Source organism: Oncorhynchus masou, unplaced genomic scaffold (genome assembly GCF_036934945.1).
Source record: "Oncorhynchus masou masou isolate Uvic2021 unplaced genomic scaffold, UVic_Omas_1.1 unplaced_scaffold_664, whole genome shotgun sequence".
NCBI lineage: Eukaryota > Metazoa > Chordata > Actinopteri > Salmoniformes > Salmonidae > Oncorhynchus > Oncorhynchus masou.
In genome coordinates this window covers 216,765-238,864 of record NW_027013085.1, presented here as the reverse complement: position 1 = coordinate 238,864, position 22,100 = coordinate 216,765, and the positions used below count along the sequence as shown (strand labels likewise).

At 42.3% G+C, this 22,100-nt stretch overlaps 1 protein-coding gene across 1 annotated transcript; it reads left to right on the top strand.

Moving 5' to 3' along the window:
* The first annotated feature begins 11,803 nt into the window (after positions 1-11,803).
* Positions 11,804-21,901, top strand: LOC135536786 (protein NDRG1-like). Its single transcript, XM_064963017.1, has 8 exons — positions 11,804-11,909; positions 12,229-12,349; positions 14,540-14,602; positions 16,677-16,737; positions 17,694-17,893; positions 18,530-18,629; positions 20,454-20,541; positions 21,599-21,901. Exons 1-8 carry the CDS (start codon positions 11,846-11,848, stop codon positions 21,805-21,807), a joined length of 906 nt encoding a protein of 301 aa, XP_064819089.1. The 5' UTR covers positions 11,804-11,845; the 3' UTR covers positions 21,808-21,901.
* Positions 21,902-22,100: the final 199 nt, after the last annotated feature.

Sequence of the window (22,100 nt, the reverse complement as noted above, 5' to 3'; positions counted from 1 at the left end):
TAATTAGGCAAGTCAGTTAAGAACTAATTCTTATTTACAATGACGGCCTTCCCCGGTCAAACCCGGACGACGCTGGGCCAATTGTGCGCCGCCCTATGGGACTCCCAATCACAGCCAGATGTGATACAGCCTGGATTCGAACCAGGGCCTGTAGTGACGCCTCTTGCACTGAGATGCAGTGCCTTAGACCACTGCTCCCCAAATCAGGATTTATTTCACTAATTGGATAAAGAACATCTCGTGGAGTGAAAGGGATTTAGCTGCTGTACATGGTTGTATAACTGCTTTTAAAATATCAATAGCAAATCTACAAATCAGCTTCGGACATTTTGAGAATGAGAAAACAGCAGCACTATGTGCAATTGTCTATATGCATAAATATAATCTTGTCTGGTGCTGTTAAATTTCATCAGTATCTTGATCTGAAATAAAACTGGGAGCAGCGCCCATACCCCGCAGTGTATAAAAGCTGGACTCGAGGTTTTAGGGAGAGTTCGTCCATAAAGTTGCATAGAAATGGTCATAACGTTAGTGTGCCATCATCAACTAAAGTAAACAAAGGTCTGGAGCAAGAATTTATTTGCATCTCAGCGAGCCGGGCATTTTCAAGAAATTACGGGAGAAATAAGATTCAAATGTTCGTGTGTAACAGTATTTGTATTGCCAACCTCAATAGCAAGAAAGCTTCGAAAATGGTTTGATTCAAGGAAGAAGCACAAGGACTGCGCACCACCTTAAAACTGCTAACCTGTTGCCATCAAAACACTAAGCCTGTTTCAAGAATCTTCACATGGTTGGTTCATCGTTGGCTAGTTAGCACACAACACAAGTTTACAGTTTGCATGGTAGCTAGTTACAAAGACCATCCTGACCATCATAAACAGACCGCTACTGTTGTTACGGGCAAGCTAACTAGCACTAAGCTAGCTAACGTTAGATAGCTACACCCGTAACGTTAGACTAGATCTTGCATGCAAATTCATATTTCATTTGATAGAGGCTTACCGTTTCCAAGCTACTGATGGTATCTTAAACTGCTTGGTCGGCAGCAGCTCCTGGATACTTTTATGAGCAATTTCACATTGTTTGTAGCTATTTTATTGCACACAGACGGAGCGATCAAAACTCGGTCCATGTGATTTTAAAACGACAATGACATTTCTCCCTCCTCTGTCTCCATGGGGACCTCGCGTCACAATCGTTCTGTGAGAATAGGGGCGGGTCTCAGAACCATTTAAACACCATTTAAACAGCTGGCGGGAACACACTTATGTCAGATTCTCAATGTCAATTTTCTAAAATATTTTCTACCTAACCCCATTATTTGTTGTCTAATACCCAGCTGCATAGCATAATGATACGTCTACAATACTCTCAACGTATATATTTTAGGTTGCTCTGGTACGCCATCTAGCTTACGATAAAAGTGTACACAACAGTTACTTGGTGGTGATGTTACACCGAGTACTAGTATTCTGGTACGACAGACAAACAGACCAATCAAACGATAGATTCAAGCCTTTTGACCACAGTCAAACATGTGTGACTGTATGTAATAAAGTATAAAAGCAGGCTCTGACACAGAATGAAGTGTAATGTAATGCTCAGAAAGATATGAATAATCTGAAAGTAATGTGCAATAGCTTTGTCTATCTGATAAATAGGACAGGGAAGGCCTGTGATGGGAGAGGGGAATAGGGTGGGGGCCATGGGGAATGGGGTGTGCCATGTATGGGCCCTGATCAACATTTGTGCACTAAATAGGGAATATGATCCTATTCCTCGGGCTCCTGAGTGGCGCAGCGATCTAAGGCCCTGCATATCATTGCACGAGGTGTCACTACAGTCCCTGGTTTGAATCCAGGCTGTATCACATCCAGCTGTGATTGAGAGTCCCATAGGACGGTGCACAATTGGCACAGTGTTGTCTGGGGTAGGCCGTCATTCTAAATAAGAATTTGTTCTTAACTGACTTGCCTAGTTAAATAAAACGCTTTTTAAAAAATCCTACAGTATATAGTGCCCTACTTTTGTATGGGTCCTGGTCAAAATTAGTGCACTATATATGAAACAGGGTGCAATTTAGGATGTAGCCATAGGTGAAAGCCATGGTAAGAAATAGGAATGCTTGACAGCTGTGTCATTCCAGCAGGCAGTGACAGACTCTGTTCTGAAGCGATTACCATGGCCTAGACTCTAGACCAAGGGTGTCATGCACCCCAAAGATCTGAGGTGACGTAAAGTATATGAGGATGGCTGGAGGGGATTCTAGGCCCCTGACCGTAAATTGGAGAACACCTGAAACAGCTTTTTTAGAGACACAGCAATCTAGAGACATAATCATTATGCTTAATTCTATGTCAAATCCTCCTGACTGTTGGTTATTTTTTTCAAGAAACTAAATATGCTACTCTGCTTCTCTGCTCAAATCTGGGTAAAAGATTGAAAGGAATGTGAGTCTTTTTCAGTATATTTAGTTATTGCATGCTTTTGTACCAACCTTTCCAACAAGCACACCAGCTAAGATACTCTAACTTAATGGATAACCTGAAATGGCTTCTTGGTAGCTAGTTATAAGGTTAGGAGATTGGGAATCTTTCAAAGCGAGCTAAAGCCAACTTCATAAAATTGCTAGGTGGCTAGTAATGTTACAGAGAAATGACAACAACAACAAAATGTCATTTTTAAAAAACAGGATAGGGCCCCTGTGTTCCCTATGGGCTCTGCTCTCGACCAGGGATGAGGGCCCGGCACACGCGGGTCTGCATTCCCACATCCACACCCACACATGCAGTCAAAGGCCTCAGCCTTTTTTGACGCCCACATTTTAGCAGTACCCCTCTTGACAGCAGAGAGAAAAAAGTTACGTTTTAGAGTTCATTTCAATTCTACACATTTTGCCTTGGGGCGCAGAAAGTAGATTTTGAAATGTTCTAACCCATTTTATGTAATTCTACTCATTTAGCCATGGGGAGGAAGTAAGTAAGTGTTTCACTGTTAGTTTACACCTGTTATTTACAAAGCATGTGACAAATAACATTTGATTTGATTTGAGGAGAGACATTTTTTGCAGTTTCACAGCAAATTTTTTGCAATTCTACACATTTTGCAGTAGGGTTTTTGTTTGCGGTTTTTAATATGATATCTGCCCATGCCTGCTCGAGACTTACATCCTAAATTGCAACCTATTCCCGTTATAGTGTACTTTTTTTGACCAGGTCCTATACTATATAGGGAGTAGGGTGCCATTTGGGATACATATTCTCTCTAGTCTTTGGCATTGACTGACTGAAACAGATCCCCTGCTGCACCTGCTGCAAAAGATTTATGGTCTTTTTGGCACGCCAGGCATCAGCAGCGACACACACACCCTGATTACTGAACCAACAGGATATACGGCTGTGTCCCAAATGGTACCCTACACTCTTAATTAAGAAAAAAAGGAACTATCTAGAACCTAAAAGGGTTCTTCGACTGTCCCCATAGAACCCTTTGAAGACCCCTTTTTGGTTCCAGGTAAAACTCTTTTGGGTTCCATGGACTGTAGGACCCTTTCCACAGAGACAACCGAAGAACCCTTTTGTGTGTTCCCTTGATAGTGCTTGGACATTTTATCAGGGCCCATCACTGTGTAGACAATAGGGTGCCATTTGTCTCGCTGCCCCAGGACATGAACAGTTTGTGGTGAGGAGTTTATGACATGTGAATGATTAAAACGGCGAGGAGTAAATTGTGATTGTTGTGATGTAACCCTCTCACATGTTGTATTCAACCTGTAAATCTGGGTTAGAGTGATACCCATGGAGAGGCTTAGCATACATAGGCTTACCAGTTCTTTCATAACCCCCCTATAGTTGTATTAATCTGAACAGTATTAAAATACAGCCTACTGTAGGCTATGCACTTATATTTTGACTTGTTTACCCCCTCTCCTTTTTTTTCTTGCATTGAGCACCACATATTTGAAGTAAAATACACAATTGGGCAGGCTATAAAATCCAAACTAGAAACCAGTCATATGATTAAAAAACACTAGGTCATCATGATGATGCTTGCTATAAATAACCTAGGGTAATTGTCTAGGGATTTGCCTTTCATTTGAACTGTCAGACCATGATGACCGTTATGACAACCAGATATTTCAAACTCTTTGTGACATCTTAATGAAATGTGTTTATTAGGCTATGTGTCATAGTCAGAGTTGCCAAGGAAACAATTGAGGAAGTTAAGAATCTTGGTGCCTTTTCGATTTTCAACCAACACATCTGTACCACCATCGACTGAGCGTCATGTCTAGGAAGGTGGGTATGTGTCACTGAGGTATAAAGCACGGGTATGCGTATTTATGTGATTTTGAGATGATGTGGTATTGACAGTAAGTAGTGATGATGGGTCCTTCGCGAACGGCTCTTTTTGAACGGATCTTATTGGAAAGAGCCGTTATTTTGGCTCCCTGATTTGCATACTGCTTTTTGAGCTCAAAACAACATTTTCTGCAGAAAAGGTTATCTAAAGACGGCGAATCTTCACTGCAAAAACAATACATATTCAGGAGAGCGCGTCAATCGGGTTATTTTTTTTACAGGCCAACCGGCTATTCTTGTTACAGGCCATCTAATAATTTGGCCAGGTAAAAATGTATTTGAACGCGCATTTCACGATCTGACATAATAGTAACCTACCTTTTGGGCTTTACATTGGATATTCGCACCTTTTTCTTGGGTCTAGGTCGTTTTTGAAGCATTTTGAACGAAGAGCTGTTTGAGAGATAACTGAACCGGCTCTTTTACGTGAACCGAGACAAATGAGCCAGCTCACTGAAAAGACTCGGAATGCCCATCACTTGCAGGAGGTCTCTCATGCGCTGGAAATCCTTTGCGCGCTCACACGTGGGCAAAGTTTGACAAACTTCAGGACGTGTAGTAGGCCACCCTTTTAGCTAATTCATAAAAGAAACCCAGTGTAAATAAATACATTTGCTGTAATCTGTTCACTGATACACTGACACATATGGTCCGCTGCATCATGGCAAATGTTACCTGGACAGATGCTGCTTGATGATTCCGTTTGTTGACCATGGCAAATAAGCCTACAGAAGCGTTACAGAATAATGCAGCCAATGTAATACCTAAATCCCCACTGTATAACAAATCCAATAGCTTTGCTATCGATTTAAAATGTGAAATTGATGGGGTTTTTTTATATGTTGGTTGTTTTACTTAGGGTTTGTCCCAAACTGCACCCTATTACCTATGTATTGCATTACTTTTGACCAGAGACCGCTTGGTCCTGGTCAAAAGTAGTGCACTACATAGGTAATAGAGACCATTTGGCCCTGGTCAAAAGTAGTGTACTACATAGGGAATAGAGACCATTTGGTCCTGGTAAAAACTAGTGCACTATATAGGGAATAGGGTGCCAGTTGGGAAGCAACCATGAGTTTCTTGTGCAACTTTTCTTTTTCATTCAACAGGGTGCTCATCAACATCAACAGGCTTCTCAGCAGATCCCCTCTTTGATGGAGCTGGATGAGGTTGACCTGGAGGAAAATGAGGCGCAGGTCAACGTTAACCCACTTCCTGTGAGTCGTTTAGTTGTTTATACACCTGGAAAGTTCTGGTTATCAGTTTGGATTAAATGGTGTACAAGTCATTCAAAATACATAGGCAGGAATCAAACATTCAGAACAATTATATACAGTGCCTTGCGAAAGTATTCGCCCCCCTTGAACTTTGCGACCTTTTGCCACATTTCAGGCTTCAAACATAAAGATATAAAACTGTATTTTTTTGTGAAGAATCAACAACAAGTGGGACACAATCATGAAGTGGAACGACATTTATTGGATATTTCAAACTTTTTTAACAAATCAAAAACTGAAAAATTGGGCGTGCAAAATTATTCAGCTCCTTTACTTTCAGTGCAGCAAACTCTCTCCAGAAGTTCAGTGAGGATCTCTGAATGATCCAATGTTGACCTAAATGACTAATGATGATAAATACAATCCACCTGTGTGTAATCAAGTCTCCTTATAAATGCACCTGCACTGTGATAGTCTCAGAGGTCCGTTAAAAGCTCAGAGAGCATCATGAAGAACGAGGAACACACCAGGCAGGTCCGAGATACTGTTGTGAAGAAGTTTAAAGCCGGATTTGGATACAAAAATATTTACCAAGCTGTAAACATCCCAAGGAGCACTGTGTAAGCGATAATATTGAAATGGAAGGAGTATCAGACTGCAAATCTACCAAGACCTGGCCGTCCCTCTAAACTTTCAGCTCATACAAGAAGAAGACTGATCAGAGATGCAGCCAAGAGGCCCATGATCACTCTGGATGAACTGCAGAGATCTACAGCTGAGGTGGGAGACTCTGTCCATAGGACAACAATCAGTCGTATATTGCACAAATCTGGCCTTTATGGAAGAGTGGCAAGAAGAAAGCCATTTCTTAAAGATATCCATAAAAAGTGTTGTTTAAAGTTTGCCACAAGCCACCTGGGAGACACACCAAACATGTGGAAGAAGGTGCTCTGGTCAGATGAAACCAAAATTGAACTTTTTGGCAACAATGCAAAAAGTTATGTTTGGCGTAAAAGCAACACAGCTCATCACGCTGAACACACCATCCCCACTGTCAAACATGGTGGTGGCAGCATCATGGTTTGGGCCTGCTTTTCTTCAGCAGGGACAGGGAAGATGGTTAAAATTGATGGGAAGATGGATGGAGCCAAATACAGGACCATTCTGGAAGAAAACCTGATGGAGTCTGCAAAAGACCTGAGACTGGGACGGAGATTTGTCTTCCAACAAGACAATGATCCAAAACATAAAGCAAAATCTACAATGGAATGGTTCAAAAATAAACATATCCAGGTGTTAGAATGGCCAAGTCAAAGTCCAGACCTGAATCCAATCGAGAATATGTGGAAAGAACTGAAAACTGCTGTTCATAAATGCTCTCCATCCAACCTCACTGAGCTCGAGCTGTTTTGTAAGGAGGAATGGGAAAAAAAATTCAGTCTCTCGATGTGCAAAACTGATAGAGACATACCCCAAGCGACTTACAGCTGTAATCGCAGCAAAAGGTGGCGCTACAAAGTATTAACTTAAGGGGGCTGAATAATTTTGCACGCCCAATTTTTCAGTTTTTGATTTGTTAAAAGAGTTTGAAATATCCAATAAATGTCGTTCCACTTCATGATTGAGTCCCACTTGTTGTTGATTCTTCACAAAAAATTACAGTTTTATATCTTTATGTTTGAAGCCTGAAATGTGGCAAAAGGTTGCAAAGTTCAAGGGGGCCGAATACTTTCGCAAGGCACTGTAGGGTGCCATTTGGGACGAAACCTGAAGTTACTTAAAACCATACTGTTGCAGATTATACAAATATCTCATATGTTACCCTATGCCCTTTCTAGCGCATGCCTTTTGACCAGGGCCAATGGTGCTCTGGTCGAATGTTGTACTCTCTAGGTTACCATTTAGGATAGACTCTATCTTTTTCTGTTGATGGCATTTTTGATAAAACAGAGTTGAACAACTCACTCCAACAAGTTGATTTATGATGCTGTAGTCTGTGGTTAATGAGATGTTGTTTTGTCCTTCAGGGGCTGACAGGGGCGGTTACTAGACTTATGGTCGGCTTTAGGGTACGTATCAACGTCTAAAACCCATGTATTTACATCATAACAGCTGCAAGGTAACAATGCACCAGTCACTCACTACAGTATGTAACTACCATGTAGATACACAGGTTATTACACACAATGTAAAGTAGGACTAATTCATAAAGAGAAAACCCTGTGCAGAGCAGTGTATCTTGAGATTCAGGTGCTGGTTTTGGCAAAGGATTTTGGTGTTGATGCAGGTTACCTATTTTACCATTATTTAACTTTGGCAAGTCAGTTAAGAACAAATTCTTATTTTCAATGACGGCCTAGGAACGACAGATTTTTACGTTGTCAGCTCGGGGATTCGATCTTGTAACCTTTAAGTTACAAGTCCAACGCACTAACCACTAGGCTACCCTGCCGCCCTAGTATTCTGAATGTACTGGGTGAGGTAGAAGCTAACACAGGAGCAGGTGTCCTGGTTAGAGGACAAGGATAAGGAGAGAGACTTGAGGCTGCGTTTTAGAGAGTCTATGCCTCCGTTTATAATAATCCATTCAGTTTCCATTACTGACTTGTTTGTGTGGTTGGATACTGTGAGGCCCAGATAACAGAATACAAGGAAAAACGCAGGAGATGTCACGGTTTTCTGTATGCGAAAGAGAGTCGGACCAAAATGCGGCGTGGCTATTGTGATTCATGTTTAATGAAAACAATGGAAACACTAATCAAATACAAAAAACAACAAACAATACACGAAAACCGAAACTAACACACGACAGAAATAAGGACATAAGGACAATCACCCACCACAACAGGACCAAGCGGCGTGGTAACGGGCAGCAGCAGGAGCAGCGAAATAAGGATTTCTGGACTTGGGAGGAAATCCTCGATGGTAAAGGACCCTGGGTACAGCCTGGAGAATATCGCCGCACCAAAGAAGAGCTGGAGGCGGAGAAGGCAGAGAGGCACTGGTATGAGGAGGCAGCACGGCGGCGTGGATGGAAGCCCGAGAGTCAGCCCCAAAAATGTATTGGGGGGGGGGCTCACAGGAAGTATGGCGAAGCCAGGTAGGAGACCTGCGTCAACTTCCTGTGGTTACCGGGGGGCTAGAGAGACCGGGCAGGCACCGTGTTATGCTGTGAAGCGCACGGTGTCCCCAGTGCGGGTGCATAGCCCGGCGCGATACATTCCAGCTCCGCGTATCGGCCGGGCTAGAGTGAGCGTCGAGCCAAATGCCATGAAGCCGGCTCTACGCATCTGGTCCCCAGTGCGTCTCCTTGGGCCGGCATACATGGCACCAGCCTTGCGCATGGTGTCCCCGGTTCGCCTGCATAGCCCAGTGCGGGCTATTCCACCACGCCGCACTGGCAGAGCGACCGGGAGTATTCAACCAGGTAAGGTTGGGCAGGCTCGGTGCTCAAGAGCTCCAGTGCGCCTGCACGGTCCGGTCTACCCTGTACCACCTCCACGCACCAGCCCTCCGGTGGCAGCTCCCCGCACCAGGCTTCCTGTGCGTGTCCTCGGCCCAGTACCACCAGTGCCAGCACCACGCATCAGGCCTACAGTGCGCCTCGCCTCTCCAGCGCTGCCAGAGCCTTCCTCCTCTCCAGCGCTGCCGGAGTCTCCCGCCTATTTAGCGCTGCCAAAGCCTTCCGCCTCTACAGCGCTGTCGGAGTCTCCCGCCTGTTTAGAGCTGCCAGAGACTTCCTCCTCTCCAGCGCTGCCGGAGTCTCCCGCCTGTTTAGTGCTGCCAAAGCCTTCCGCCTCTACAGCGCTGTCGGAGTCTCCCGCCTGTTTAGCGCTGCCAGAGCCTTCCTCGTCTACAGCGCTGCTGGAGTCTCCTGCCTGTTCAGCGCAGCCAGAGCTGCCAGTCTGCATGGAGCAGCCAGAGCTGCCAGTCTGCATGGAGCAGCCAGAACTGCCAGTCTGCATGGAGCAGCCAGAGCTGCCAGTCTGCATGGAGCAGCCAGAACTGCCAGTCTGCATGGAGCTGCCAGTCTGCATGGAGCAGCCAGAGCTGCCAGTCTGCATGGAGCAGCCAGAACTGCCAGTTTGCATGGAGCTGCCAGAGCTGCCAGTCTGCAAGAAGCCGCATTTTGGTCCGACTCTCCTTCACCTACAGAAAACCGTTACAGGAGAGTTCTTCACAAATACATGGGTTGCTTGGCTCTGAACTAAAGGGCAAAGGAACTCTGCTATTTAACTGTTCAGGGAAGTCAGGAACCAATACACGCTGTCAGTCAGGAAAGCAAAGGCCAGCTTTTTCAAGCAGAAATTTGCATCCTGTAGCTCTAATTCCAAAAAGTTTTAGGACACTAAAGTCCATGGAGAACAAGAGCACCTCCAACCCTGGCCAACGTCTACGCCCCCCCCCCCCCCCCCCATACAAATCAGCCCCCAAATCAGCCCCCCCGCCATACAAATCAGCTGGGCTTGACAATCTGGACCCTCTATTTCTGAAACTATCCTCCACCATTGTCGCAACCCCTATTACCAGCCTGTTCAACCTCTCTTTCGTATCGTCTGGGATCCCCAAGGATTGGAAAGCTGCCGTGGTCATCCCCCTCTTCAAAAGGGGAGACACCCTGGACCCAAACTGTTACAGACCTATATCCATCCTGCCCTGCCTATCTAAGGTCTTCGAAAGCCAAGTCAACAAACAGATCACTGACCTTCTCGAATCCCACCATACCTCCTCCGCTGTGCAATCTGGTTTCCGAGCCGGTCACGGGTGCACCTCAGCCATGCTCAAGGTACTAAACGATATCTTAACCGCCATCGATAAAAGACAGTACTGTGCAGCCGTCTTCATCGACCTGGCCAAGGCTTTCGACTCTGTCAATCACCATATTCTTATCGGCAGACTCAGTAGCCTCGGTTTTTTTAATGACTGCCTTGCCTGGTTCACCAACTACTTTGCAGACAGAGTTCAGTGTGTCAAATCGTAGGGCATGTTGTCCGGTCCTCTGTCAGTCTCTATGGGGGTGCCACAGGGTTCAATTCTCGGGTCGACTCTTTTCTCTGTATATATCAATGATGTTGCTCATGCTGCGGGCGATTCCCTGATCCACCTCTACGCAGACAACACCATTCTGTATACTTCTGGCCCTTCCTTGGACACTGTGCTATCTCACCCCCTGTGCTATCTAACCTACTATACATTTACTACTATATATTCACTACTATATATTTACTACTATACATTTAATACTATACATTTACTACTATATATTTACTACTATACATTTACTACTATACATTTACTACTATACATTTACTACAATATATTTACTACTATACATTTACTACTATATATTTACTACTATACATTTACTACTACGTATATATTTACTACTACACATTTACTACAATACATTTACTACTACACATTTACTACTACGTATATATTTACTACTATATATTTACTACTATACATGTACTACTATATATTTACTACTATATATTTACTACTATACATTTACTACAATACATTTACTACTACGTATATATTCACTACTATATATTTACTACTATATATTTACTACAATACATTTACTACTATATATTTACTACTACACATTTACTACAATACATTTACTACAATACATTTACTACTACACATTTACTACTATATATTTACTACTATATATTTACTACAATACATTTACTACGTATATATTTACTACTATATATTTACTACTCTACATTTACTACAATACATTTACTACTATACATTTACTACTATACATTTACTACTCTACATTTACTACTCTACATTTACTACTATGTATAGTATAACAGTTGTTTCCATCTTTTTAAAGATTTTCTTCTTTAATGTGCCCAATATGTAAAATTCTACTACTCCACCTTAATGCCTCAGATATTTTAGAAATGTCATTACACACTGGTCTGGAAGTACTATTTTATTAACTTCTTTGGACTTGACCTTAAACCAGAAAGGGGGCATGGCATGCTTAACATCAGTGGTTCCCAACAAGGGGTACTAGGACCCCTGGGGCTACTTGGCCTATCCACAGGGGTTGCTTGAAAAGCTTACTGGTAAAATGCACAAAGGTACATCAAGGGTACTCCGGGCAAAGCAACATTCAGTTGCTTTTCAGTAACCAAAAAGGGTTGGGAACAGTTATAGTTGTGGGGTTTGTGTAAACCAGTTGTTTTGCCACGGCAGGAGGATGACGTGGAGACTCAGTTTGGACGGGTCCACTGCACCATGAAGGGGGTTCCCAAGGGCAGTCGCCCCGTCATCATGACCTTCCACGATATTGGACTGAACTGTATGTTTTGTTGTTGTTGTGAGAGACCTCTGTCTGGGCAATCCAGTTGATCTTAAGTTTAATTTATTGTTATTGTGCACATCTGGCAGCTAAGAGATAAGTTCCATTCCACATTGATATGCATCTAAACCAGTGAGAGCACAGCCCTTTGATGACAAACAGAACTTTCAACAAATGACTTGTTTTTTAATGTGTTAATTTAGACTTGCATGTCATGATCTGTATACAGTCCCATATGGTTGTTCAATTCAATGTCCATTTCAAAACCCCATTTAGGAGCACTTTGCTGAACTTGTCTTATATTCTCTTGTGTGTCTAGACAAGTCGTGCTTCAACCCCCTGTTCAGCCACGAGGACATGCAGGAGATCATGAGACACTTTGCAGTGTGCCACGTTGATGCCCCTGGGCAGCATGAGGGTGCCTCCACTCTCTCCACAGAGTGAGTGACCAGTGCCAACTTCAATTAGCAGCATGAATTTGTGCTTTGCAGGCGGGTTATTGAGTTGAAGATTCTCTGGTGGTTGTAGTCCTCAGTGTACCATGAAATTGATTAGAAACAAATTAGTCAGATCCAAGGATTTCACATGGCACAGATCCCATCTGATCTAGTCCCATATATTGTTAGTCTTAGTGGACACTGGGATCTAGTCCCATCTATTGTTAGTGAACACTGGGATCTAGTCTCATCTGTTGTTAGTGAACACTGGGATCTACTGTAGTCCCATCTGTTGTTAGTGGACACTGGGATCTAGTCCCATCTGTTGTTAGTGTTGGCAGTTGATGTTATTCTTCAATAACACAAACAACAAAGCAAATCAGGGCGAGAAAAATAGGTTTATTTGAGAAGGACAAATCAACCTGTTATGCTGGGAGTTAGATGTTCAGTCTCCCCTGTCCTCAGCTTTTCGCCACTGAACAAAGGAACAGGATGCCATTTATAACCCCCCCCCCCCCCAGCCTAGGTTGGTTGACCAATCAGAAGTCCTTGCAGTACAACTTGGCCAAAGGCCAAATAACAAGTATCCTGCTCCCAACTCAATGTACAGACCAATGAAAGCGTGGCGCATGTACCTCTGAGTTCAGGAGTGATATTCCACAGATTCTAAACAGATGTTGAACTGAAAAACCAACTCTTATTGATCATTAACTCTAGTCCTTTCGTCCTCTGCTTTGTGTATTTATCTTCAAAATTGTCTTAGATTGGTGAACACTGGGATCTAATCCCATCTGTTGTTAGTGTTAGTGGACACTGGGATCTAGTCCCATCTGTTATTAGTGGACAATGAGATCTAGTCCCATCTGTTGTGAGTGAACACTGAGATCTAGTCTCATTTCGTTGTTAGTGAACACTGGGATCTAGTCCCATCTGTTGTTTGTGTTTGTGGACACTTGGACCTAGTCCCATCTGTTGTTAGTGAACACTGGGATCTTGTCCCATCTGTTGTTAGTGGAGACTGGGATCTAGTCCCATCTGTTGTTAGTGTTAGTGGACACTGGGATCTAGTCCCATCTGTTGTTAGTGAACACTGGGATCTAGTCCCATCTGTTGTTAGTGAACACTGGGATCTAGTCCCATCTGTTGTTAGTGAACACTGGGATCTAGTCCCATCTGTTGTTAGTGAACACTGGGATCTAGTCCCATCTGTTGTTAGTGAACACTGGGATCTAGTCCCATCTGTTGTTAGTGGACACTGGGATCTAGTCCCATCTGTTGTTAGTGTTTGTGGACACTTGGGCCTAGTCCCATCTGTTGTTAGTGAACACTGGGATCTTGTCCCATCTGTTGTTAGTGGAGACTGGGATCTAGTCCCATCTGTTGTTAGTGTTAGTGGACACTGGGATCTAGTCCCATCTGTTGTTAGTGAACACTGGGATCTAGTCCCATCTGTTGTTAGTGGAGACTGGAATCTTGTCCCATCTGTTGTTAGTGGACACTGGGTTTTAGTCCCATCTGTTGTTAGTGTTAGTGGACACTGGGATCTAGTCCCATCTGTTGTTAGTGGACAATGGGATCTAGTCCCATCTGTTGTTAGTGAACACTGGGATCTAGTCCCATCTGTTGTTAGTGAACACTGGGATCTAGTCCCATCTGTTGTTAGTGGACACTGGGATCTAGTCCCATCTGTTGTTAGTGGACAATGGGATCTCGTCCCATCTGTTGTTAGTGTTAGTGGACATCAGGACTAAGAGCAGCTGCCTGCCATGCTATTCCACTGTCACATGGCACCTGGTCCACAAGACTCTTAAACAGTCAACATCGGGGACTGAGTCACTCCTAGGCTACTGTAGGTCACTCTACATGAATGTGGAGGTAGTAGAATGTTTCCAGTGAGAAAATAGATCATATCCACAGGGTTGAAAGACAATGACAAGGCACCAACAGATAACAAATGGATGATACATTCATTTGAAACATGTCAACAACAACAACATGTTTGAGAGACAAGTTTGGCACAATAACATTATGCCTGCATCCTAAATGGCACCCTATTCCCTTTACAGTGCCCTACTTGTAAGTAGTGCACAATATAGGGAATAGGTTGCCATTTGGGACACATTCATGACTTGTTTTGTGTTAGTGATGATGAGGAGCACTTGAGGTAACTTGTTTTCTGGTCTTCCGCTGCAGGTACACCTACCCCTCTATGGACCAGCTCTCTGAGATTCTCCCTCAGGTCCTCAAGCACTTTCGGTAAATCCCAGATCAACGTTTATTTGTCACATACACAGTTTACAGCAGGTATAAACGGTGCAGGTAAATGTGTACTGGCAAGCTCCCTCAACAGTGCAGTACAAATATCAACATAAACATGATTTAAAATATATGTATATTTACACTACCGTTCAAAGGTTTGGGGTCACTTATACATTTCCTTGTTTTTGAAAGAAAAGCATTTTTTTGTCCATTAAATTAACATCAAATTGATCAGAAATACAATGTAGACATTGTTAATGTTGTAAATGACTGTTGTAGCTGGAAATGGCAGAGATTTTTATGGAATATCTACATTGGCGAACAGAGGACCATTATCAGCAACCATCAGTCCTGTGTTCCAATGGCACGTTGTGTTAGCTAATCCAAGTTTATCATTTGGGTGGCAGGGTAGCCTAGTGGTTAGAGCATTGGACTAGTAACCGAAAGGTTGCAAGTTCAAATCCCCGAGCTGACAAGGTACAAAATCTGTCGTTCTGCCCCTAAACAGGCAGTTAACCCACTGTTCCTAGGCTGTTATTGAAAATAAGAATTTGTTCTTAACTGACTTGCCTAGTAAAATAAAGGTTAAAGAAAAAAAATGCATTAGAAAACCCTTTTGCAGTTATGTTAGCACAGCTGAAAACTGTCGTGCTTATTAAACAAGCAATAAAACTGGCCGCCTTTAGACAAGTTGAGTATCTGGAGCATCAGCATTTGTGGGTTCACTTACAGGCTCAAAATGGCCAGAAACAAAGAACTTTCTTCTGAAACTCGTCAGTCTATTTTTGTTCTGAGAAATCATAAAATGTATTTATTACATTTACATTTACATTTAAGTCATTTGGCAGACGCTCTTATCCAGAGCGACTTACAAATTGGTGAATTCACCTTATGACATCCAGTGGAACAGCCACTTTACAATAGTGACAGCCACTTTACAATTTATATAGCCCTTCTTACATCAGCTTATATATCAAAGTGCTGTACAGAAACCCAGCCTAAAACCCCAAACAGCAAGCAATGCAGGCGTAAAAGCACGGCTATAAATGAAGGCTATTCCATGCAAGAAATTGCCAAGAAACTGAAGATCTCGTACAACGCTGTGTACGTCCCGGAGTCGCCTCTTCACTGTTGACGTTGAGACTGGTGTTTTGCGGGTACTATTTAATGAAGCTGCCAGTTGAGGACTTGTGAGGCATCTGTTTCTCAAACTAGACACTTTAATGTACTTGTCCTCTTGCTCAGTTGTGCACCGGGGCCTCCTACTCCTCTTTCTATTCTGGTTAGGGCCAGTTTGCGCTGTTCTGTGAAGGGAATAATACACAACGTTGTACGAGATCTTCAAATTTCTTGACAATTTCTCGCATGGAATAGCCTTCATTTCTCAGAACAAGAATAGATTGACGAGTTTCAAAAGAAAGGACTTTGTTTCTGGCCATTTTGAGCCTGTAATCAAACCCGCTGATGCTCCAGATACTCAACTAGTCTAAAGAAGGACAGTTTTATTTCTTCTTTAATCAGAAAAAGAGTTTTCAGCTTTGCTAACATAACTGCAAAACTGTTTTCTAATGATCAATTAGCCTTTTAAAATGATAAACTTGGATTAGCTAACACAACGTGCCATTGGAACACAAGAGTGATGGTTGCTGATAATGGGCCTCTGTACGCCTACAGTATGAAAATATTCCATAAAAAATAGTCCGTTTCCTGCTACAATAGTCATTTACAACATTAACAATATCTACACTGTATTTATGATCAATTGATGTTATTTTAATGGACAAAAAAATGTGATTTTCTTTCAAAAAACAAAGACATTTCTAAGCGACCCCTAACTCTTGAACAGTAGTGTATATTTAACCAGGCAAGATTTTGCTTATGATTGATTTGTTTTACCATTGAGAAACAGTTGTTTTAATAAATGCTTTCCAGTGTTACCCTCCTGGATCAAAAAACATTTATTATGTGGATAACTAAATATAAATTAATTAAAATAAATTTGATGAGGTTTACATCCTCTTCTTATTAGAAGCTTCAAACTCCCATCAAACCTCTTCTTGTTTCCTTTCAGGTTTAAGAGTGTCATTGGACTGGGCAGTGGTGCTGGTGCCTACATCCTCGCTAGATTTGCTGTGAGTGGATTTTGTTGCTGTTGAACTTTTTTTGTTTTGTTAAATTGAGCAGCTAAACTAGGATTTAAACCTAGTAAAAGTCCTTCAACATACCACAGTGTTGATACTGATAACATAATCTTGATAATTGTTATTGCCAAGCAAATCAAATCAAATTTTATTGGTCACATACACATGGTTAGCAGATGTTATTGCGAGTGTAGCGAAATGCTTGTGCTTCTAGTTCTGACCGTGCAGCAATATCTAACATGTAATCTGACAATACCACTACCTAATACACACAAATCTAAGTTAAGGAATGGAATAAGAATATATACATATAAATATATGGATGAGCGATGACAGAGCGCATAGGCAAGATGCAATAGATGGTTTAAAATACAGTATATACATATGAGATGAGTAATGCAAGATATGTAAACATTATTAAAGTGGCATTATTAAAGTGACTTTTGGAATGTTCGTTTGTTTGTACACATCTACACTGTTCTGTACTGTACAGACACTGAATAACCTGTGTGATGGTTATCATCGAGTTAGACGAACCCCTGAAACAATGAAGCTCATAGTAGATATCACAACAAAGTTCATCATCAGATTTGTACCTTGTCAGCTCGGGGGTTTGAACTTGCAACCTTTCGGTTATTAGTCCAACGCTCTAACCACTAGGCTACCCTGCCGCCCCAAAGAGCAACATATTGTTTTGAAACATCCTAAAGATGTAGCTTTGTTCAATAAACTGTCAATATAAGACTTCTGTCCCCCTCTGGATGCTACAGTATATGCATGATTATGAATGATACAATTACATTTATATTTAACTAGCTATGAATTGTTGTGAAACATCAACCCTTTGTTATGGATGTTTATAGTCAGTGTCATAACACATTACGTGTGTATTATAAGGCATTATAAACTATGTTATAATGCATTATAAGTATGTACATCATAGAAAGCGTTACCATGGAGATTTGTTCTTTGCGCCACAGGAGGAGATCCAGAACAACCCTGATCTGATCGCCACATACCGCAACCACATCACCAATGATGTCAACCAGTCCAACCTGGCCCAGTTCTTCAAGTCCTACCAGAGCCGCAGGGGCCTGGAGATGGAGAGGCCTGTCCCAGGGAGAAACATTAACGCCAGAACTCTGCAGTACGTCACACGGACCGACTCAGCATCAGGACCCTGACTCCACCTGGCCACATCACCTGACCAGGGAAAACTCAGGGCCCGAGCTACTCATGACTGTTTCAGTTATGATATTGACTATGAGTACTAGTTATGATATTGACTATGAGTATTATTTATGATATTGACTATGAGTATTAGTTATGATTTTGACTATGAGTATTAGTTATGATATTGACTATGAGTATTAGTTATGATTTTGACTATGAGTATTAGTTATGATATTGACTATGAGTATTAGTTTTGATATTAACTATGAGTATTAGTTATGATATTGACTATGAGTATTAGTTATGATATTGACTATGAGTATTAGTTATGATATTGACTATGAGTATTAGTTATGATTTTGACTATGAGTATTAGTTATGATATTGACTATGAGTATTAGTTATGATATTGACTGAGTATTAGTTATGATATTGACTATGAGTATTAGTTATGATATTGACTATGAGTATTAGTTATGATATTGACTATGAGTATTAGTTATGATATTGACTATGAGTATTAGTTATGATATTGACTATGAGTATTAGTTATGATATTAACTATGAGCATTATTAGTTAAGTAGCTAATTCATCTGCTGACTCCTGCAGGTGTCCTGCTCTGTTGGTGGTGGGAGACAGCTCCCCTGCAGTCGAGGCTGTGGTCGAGAGCAACGCAAAGCTCAACCCAACACAGACCACACTGCTCAAGGTGAGTTTAATGTGTGGCTCAGACAGATGTAACAATTCATATTACTGTCAAAAGTACTTTGTAAGTAAAGATTCGCAACCACAATGTCATTGACCATCCAAGAACAATACAGTGCCTTGCGAAAGTATTCGGCCCCCTTGAACTTTGCGACCTTTTGCCACATTTCAGGCTTCAAACATAAAGATATAACTGTATTTTTTTGTGAAGAATCAACAACAAGTGGGACACAATCATGAAGTGGAACGACATTTATTGGATATTTCAAACTTTTTTTTAACAAATCAAAAACTGAAAAATTGGGCGTGCAAAATTATACTGCCCCCTTAAGTTAATACTTTGTAGCGCCACCTTTTGCTGCGATTACAGCTGTAAGTCACTTGGGGTATGTCTCTATCAGTTTTGCACATCGAGAGACTGAAATTTTTTCCCATTCCTCCTTGCAAAACAGCTCGAGCTCAGTGAGGTTGGATGGAGAGCATTTGTGAACAGCAGTTTTCAGTTCTTTCCACAGATTCTCGATTGGATTCAGGTCTGGACTTTGACTTGGCCATTCTAACACCTGGATATGTTTATTTTTGAACCATTCCATTGTAGATTTTGCTTTATGTTTTGGATCATTGTCTTGTTGGAAGACAAATCTCCGTCCCAGTCTCAGGTCTTTTGCAGACTCCATCAGGTTTTCTTCCAGAATGGTCCTGTATTTGGCTCCATCCATCTTCCCATCAATTTTAACCATCTTCCCTGTCCCTGCTGAAGAAAAGCAGGCCCAAACCATGATGCTGCCACCACCATGTTTGACAGTGGGGATGGTGTGTTCAGGGTGATGAGCTGTGTTGCTTTTACGCCAAACATAACGTTTTGCATTGTTGCCAAAAAGTTCAATTTTGGATTCATCTGACCAGAGCACCTTCTTCCACATGTTTGGTGTGTCTTCCAGGTGGCTTGTGGCAAACTTTAAATGACACTTTTTATGGATATCTTTAAGAAATGGCTTTCTTCTTGCCACTCTTCCATAAAGGCCAGATTTGTTCAATATACGACTGATTGTTGTCCTATGGACAGAGTCTCCCACCTCAGCTGTAGATCTCTGCAGTTCATCCAGAGTGATCATGGGCCTCTTGGCTGCATCTCTGATCAGTCTTCTCCTTGTATGAGCTGAAAGTGTAGAGGGACGGCCAGGTCTTGGTAGATTTGCAGTGGTCTGATACTCCTTCCATTTCAATATTATCGCTTGCACAGTGCTCCTTTGGATGTTTAAAGATTGGGAAATATTTTTGTATCCAAATCCGGCTTTAAACTTCTTCACAACAGTATCTCGGACCTGCCTGGTGTGTTCCTTGTTCTTCATGATGCTCTCTGCGCTTTTAATGGAACTCTGAGACTATCACAGTGCAGGTGCATTTATACGGAGACTTGATTACACACAGGTGGATTGTATTTATCATCATTAGTCATTTAGGTCAACATTGGATCATTCAGGGATCCTCACTGAACTTCTGGAGAGAGTTTGCTGCACTGAAAGTAAAGGGGCTGAATAATTTTGCACGCCCATTTTTTCAGTTTTTGATTTGTTAAAAAAAAGTTTGAAATATCCAATAAATGTCGTTCCACTTCATGATTGTGTCCCACTTGTTGTTGATTCTTCACAAAAAAATACAGTTTTATATCTTTATGTTTGAAGCCTGAAATGTGGCAAAAGGTTGCAAAGTTCAAGGGGGCCGAATACTTTCGCAAGGCACTGTACATGTGATTGATAATGAGAAAGGGTTGTTATGATCAAATGAGGGTTGGTTGGCCAATGATCTTTTGTCTCTGTCCAATCAGATGGCTGACTGTGGAGGACTTCCCCAGGTGAGTCAGCCTGGCAAACTGACAGAGGCCTTCAAGTACTTCATCCAGGGCATGGGTTACAGTAAGTATCATGGGTTACAGTAAGTATTGTGGGTTACAGTAAGTATCGTGGGTTACAGTAAGTATCATGGGTTACAGTAAGTATTGTGGGTTACAGTAAGTATCGTGGGTTACAGTAAGTATCGTGGGTTACAGTAAGTATCGTGGGTTACAGTAAGTATCGTGGGTTACAGTAAGTATTGTGGGTTACAGTAAGTATTGTGGGTTACAGTAAGTATCGTGGGTTACAGTAAGTATTGTGGGGTACAGTAAGTATCATGGGTTACAGTAAGTATCATGGGTTACAGTAAGTATCGTGGGTTACAGTAAGTATCGTGGGTTACAGTAAGTATCGTAACACACATTTCCACTATCCCTGCACCTAAACACGTTTCCACTATCCCTGCACCTAAACACATGTTTCCACTATCCCTGCACCTAAACACACAATGTTTCCACTATCCCTGCACCCAAACACACAATGTTTCCACTATCCCTGCACCCAAACACACAATGTTTCCACTATCCCTGCACCTAAACACACGTTTCCACTATCCCTGCACCCAAACACACAATGTTTCTACATTATCCCTGCACCCAAACACACGTTTCCACTTCACAGAAGCTGTCGTTGTCATGTGCTGAGAGAAAACTGAAGAACAATAACTAAAATTTAGCTACCAGCCTCCGAGTGTACCCAGAGACTATTCACTTTCTATGACAGTGCTTCTCATTGGTGTCCATCCTCCACTAAGACTAGGGGATCTATTCAAACGGTGTCGCTGAAGCGTTAGAAATGTAACGGTTGAGGCGACCTACTGTGTGTAGCATTTACCGTGAGTGCCGTCTCTGCATTGCATCTCAATCACGCTGTAACACGGAATTTCTGCGATACGGATTGAATAGAGCCCTCAGGCTCTGGTCAAAGCAATACACTATATAGGGAATAGGGTGGACGTGACAATTACATTGATGGAAGCTACACTCTATCTGCAATATTAAAGCTGATCTACCCACTGAACATTTAAAAATAATATGTATGCTATGCTAGTTATGCTAGCTAGTTATCCTTCTCTTAGTGTCCTCAGCCAGCATGACCAGACTGGTGAGGTCCCGCACCGCCTCAGGCTCCAGCATCGCCTCCTGCGACAGCAGCAGGAGCCGCTCTCACACCAACGACCACCAGCCCGCCCGGGAGCACACCGACGTGTCCATGGAGAATGTCTCCAACAGCACCGTAGATCAGACCGTTGACGTGTCCAGCAGCAAGACTGAGGACGTCTGCTAGTGCCCTGGTCACTGAAAGGTCATAGGTTGTCTCCCTATTTCCTTTATAGTGCACTACTTTTGACTATGTGGGAAATAGGGAGCCATTTGGGACACAACCTCATAACCCCTGTCCTGTCCACCCTACTGCCTGTGTTGCTGCTGACAACAAACCTCATAACCCCTGTCCTGTCCTGTCTACCCTACTGCCTGTGTTGCTGCTGACAACAAACCTCATAACCCCTGTCCTGTCCCTACTGCCTGTGTTGCTGCTGACAACAAACCTCATAACCCCTGTCCTGTCCTGTCTACCCT

Bases quoted from the DNA above. Each gene is read 5' to 3' on its own strand.
- LOC135536786 (XM_064963017.1), top strand. From the start codon at position 11,846: ATGAAGGGGGTTCCCAAGGGCAGTCGCCCCGTCATCATGACCTTCCAC. The intron at 11,910-12,228 runs GTATGTTTTGTT...TTGTGTGTCTAG, and splicing joins CCACGATATTGGACTGAACT to ACAAGTCGTGCTTCAACCCC. The intron at 18,630-20,453 runs GTGAGTTTAATG...CTGTCCAATCAG, and splicing joins CACAGACCACACTGCTCAAG to ATGGCTGACTGTGGAGGACT.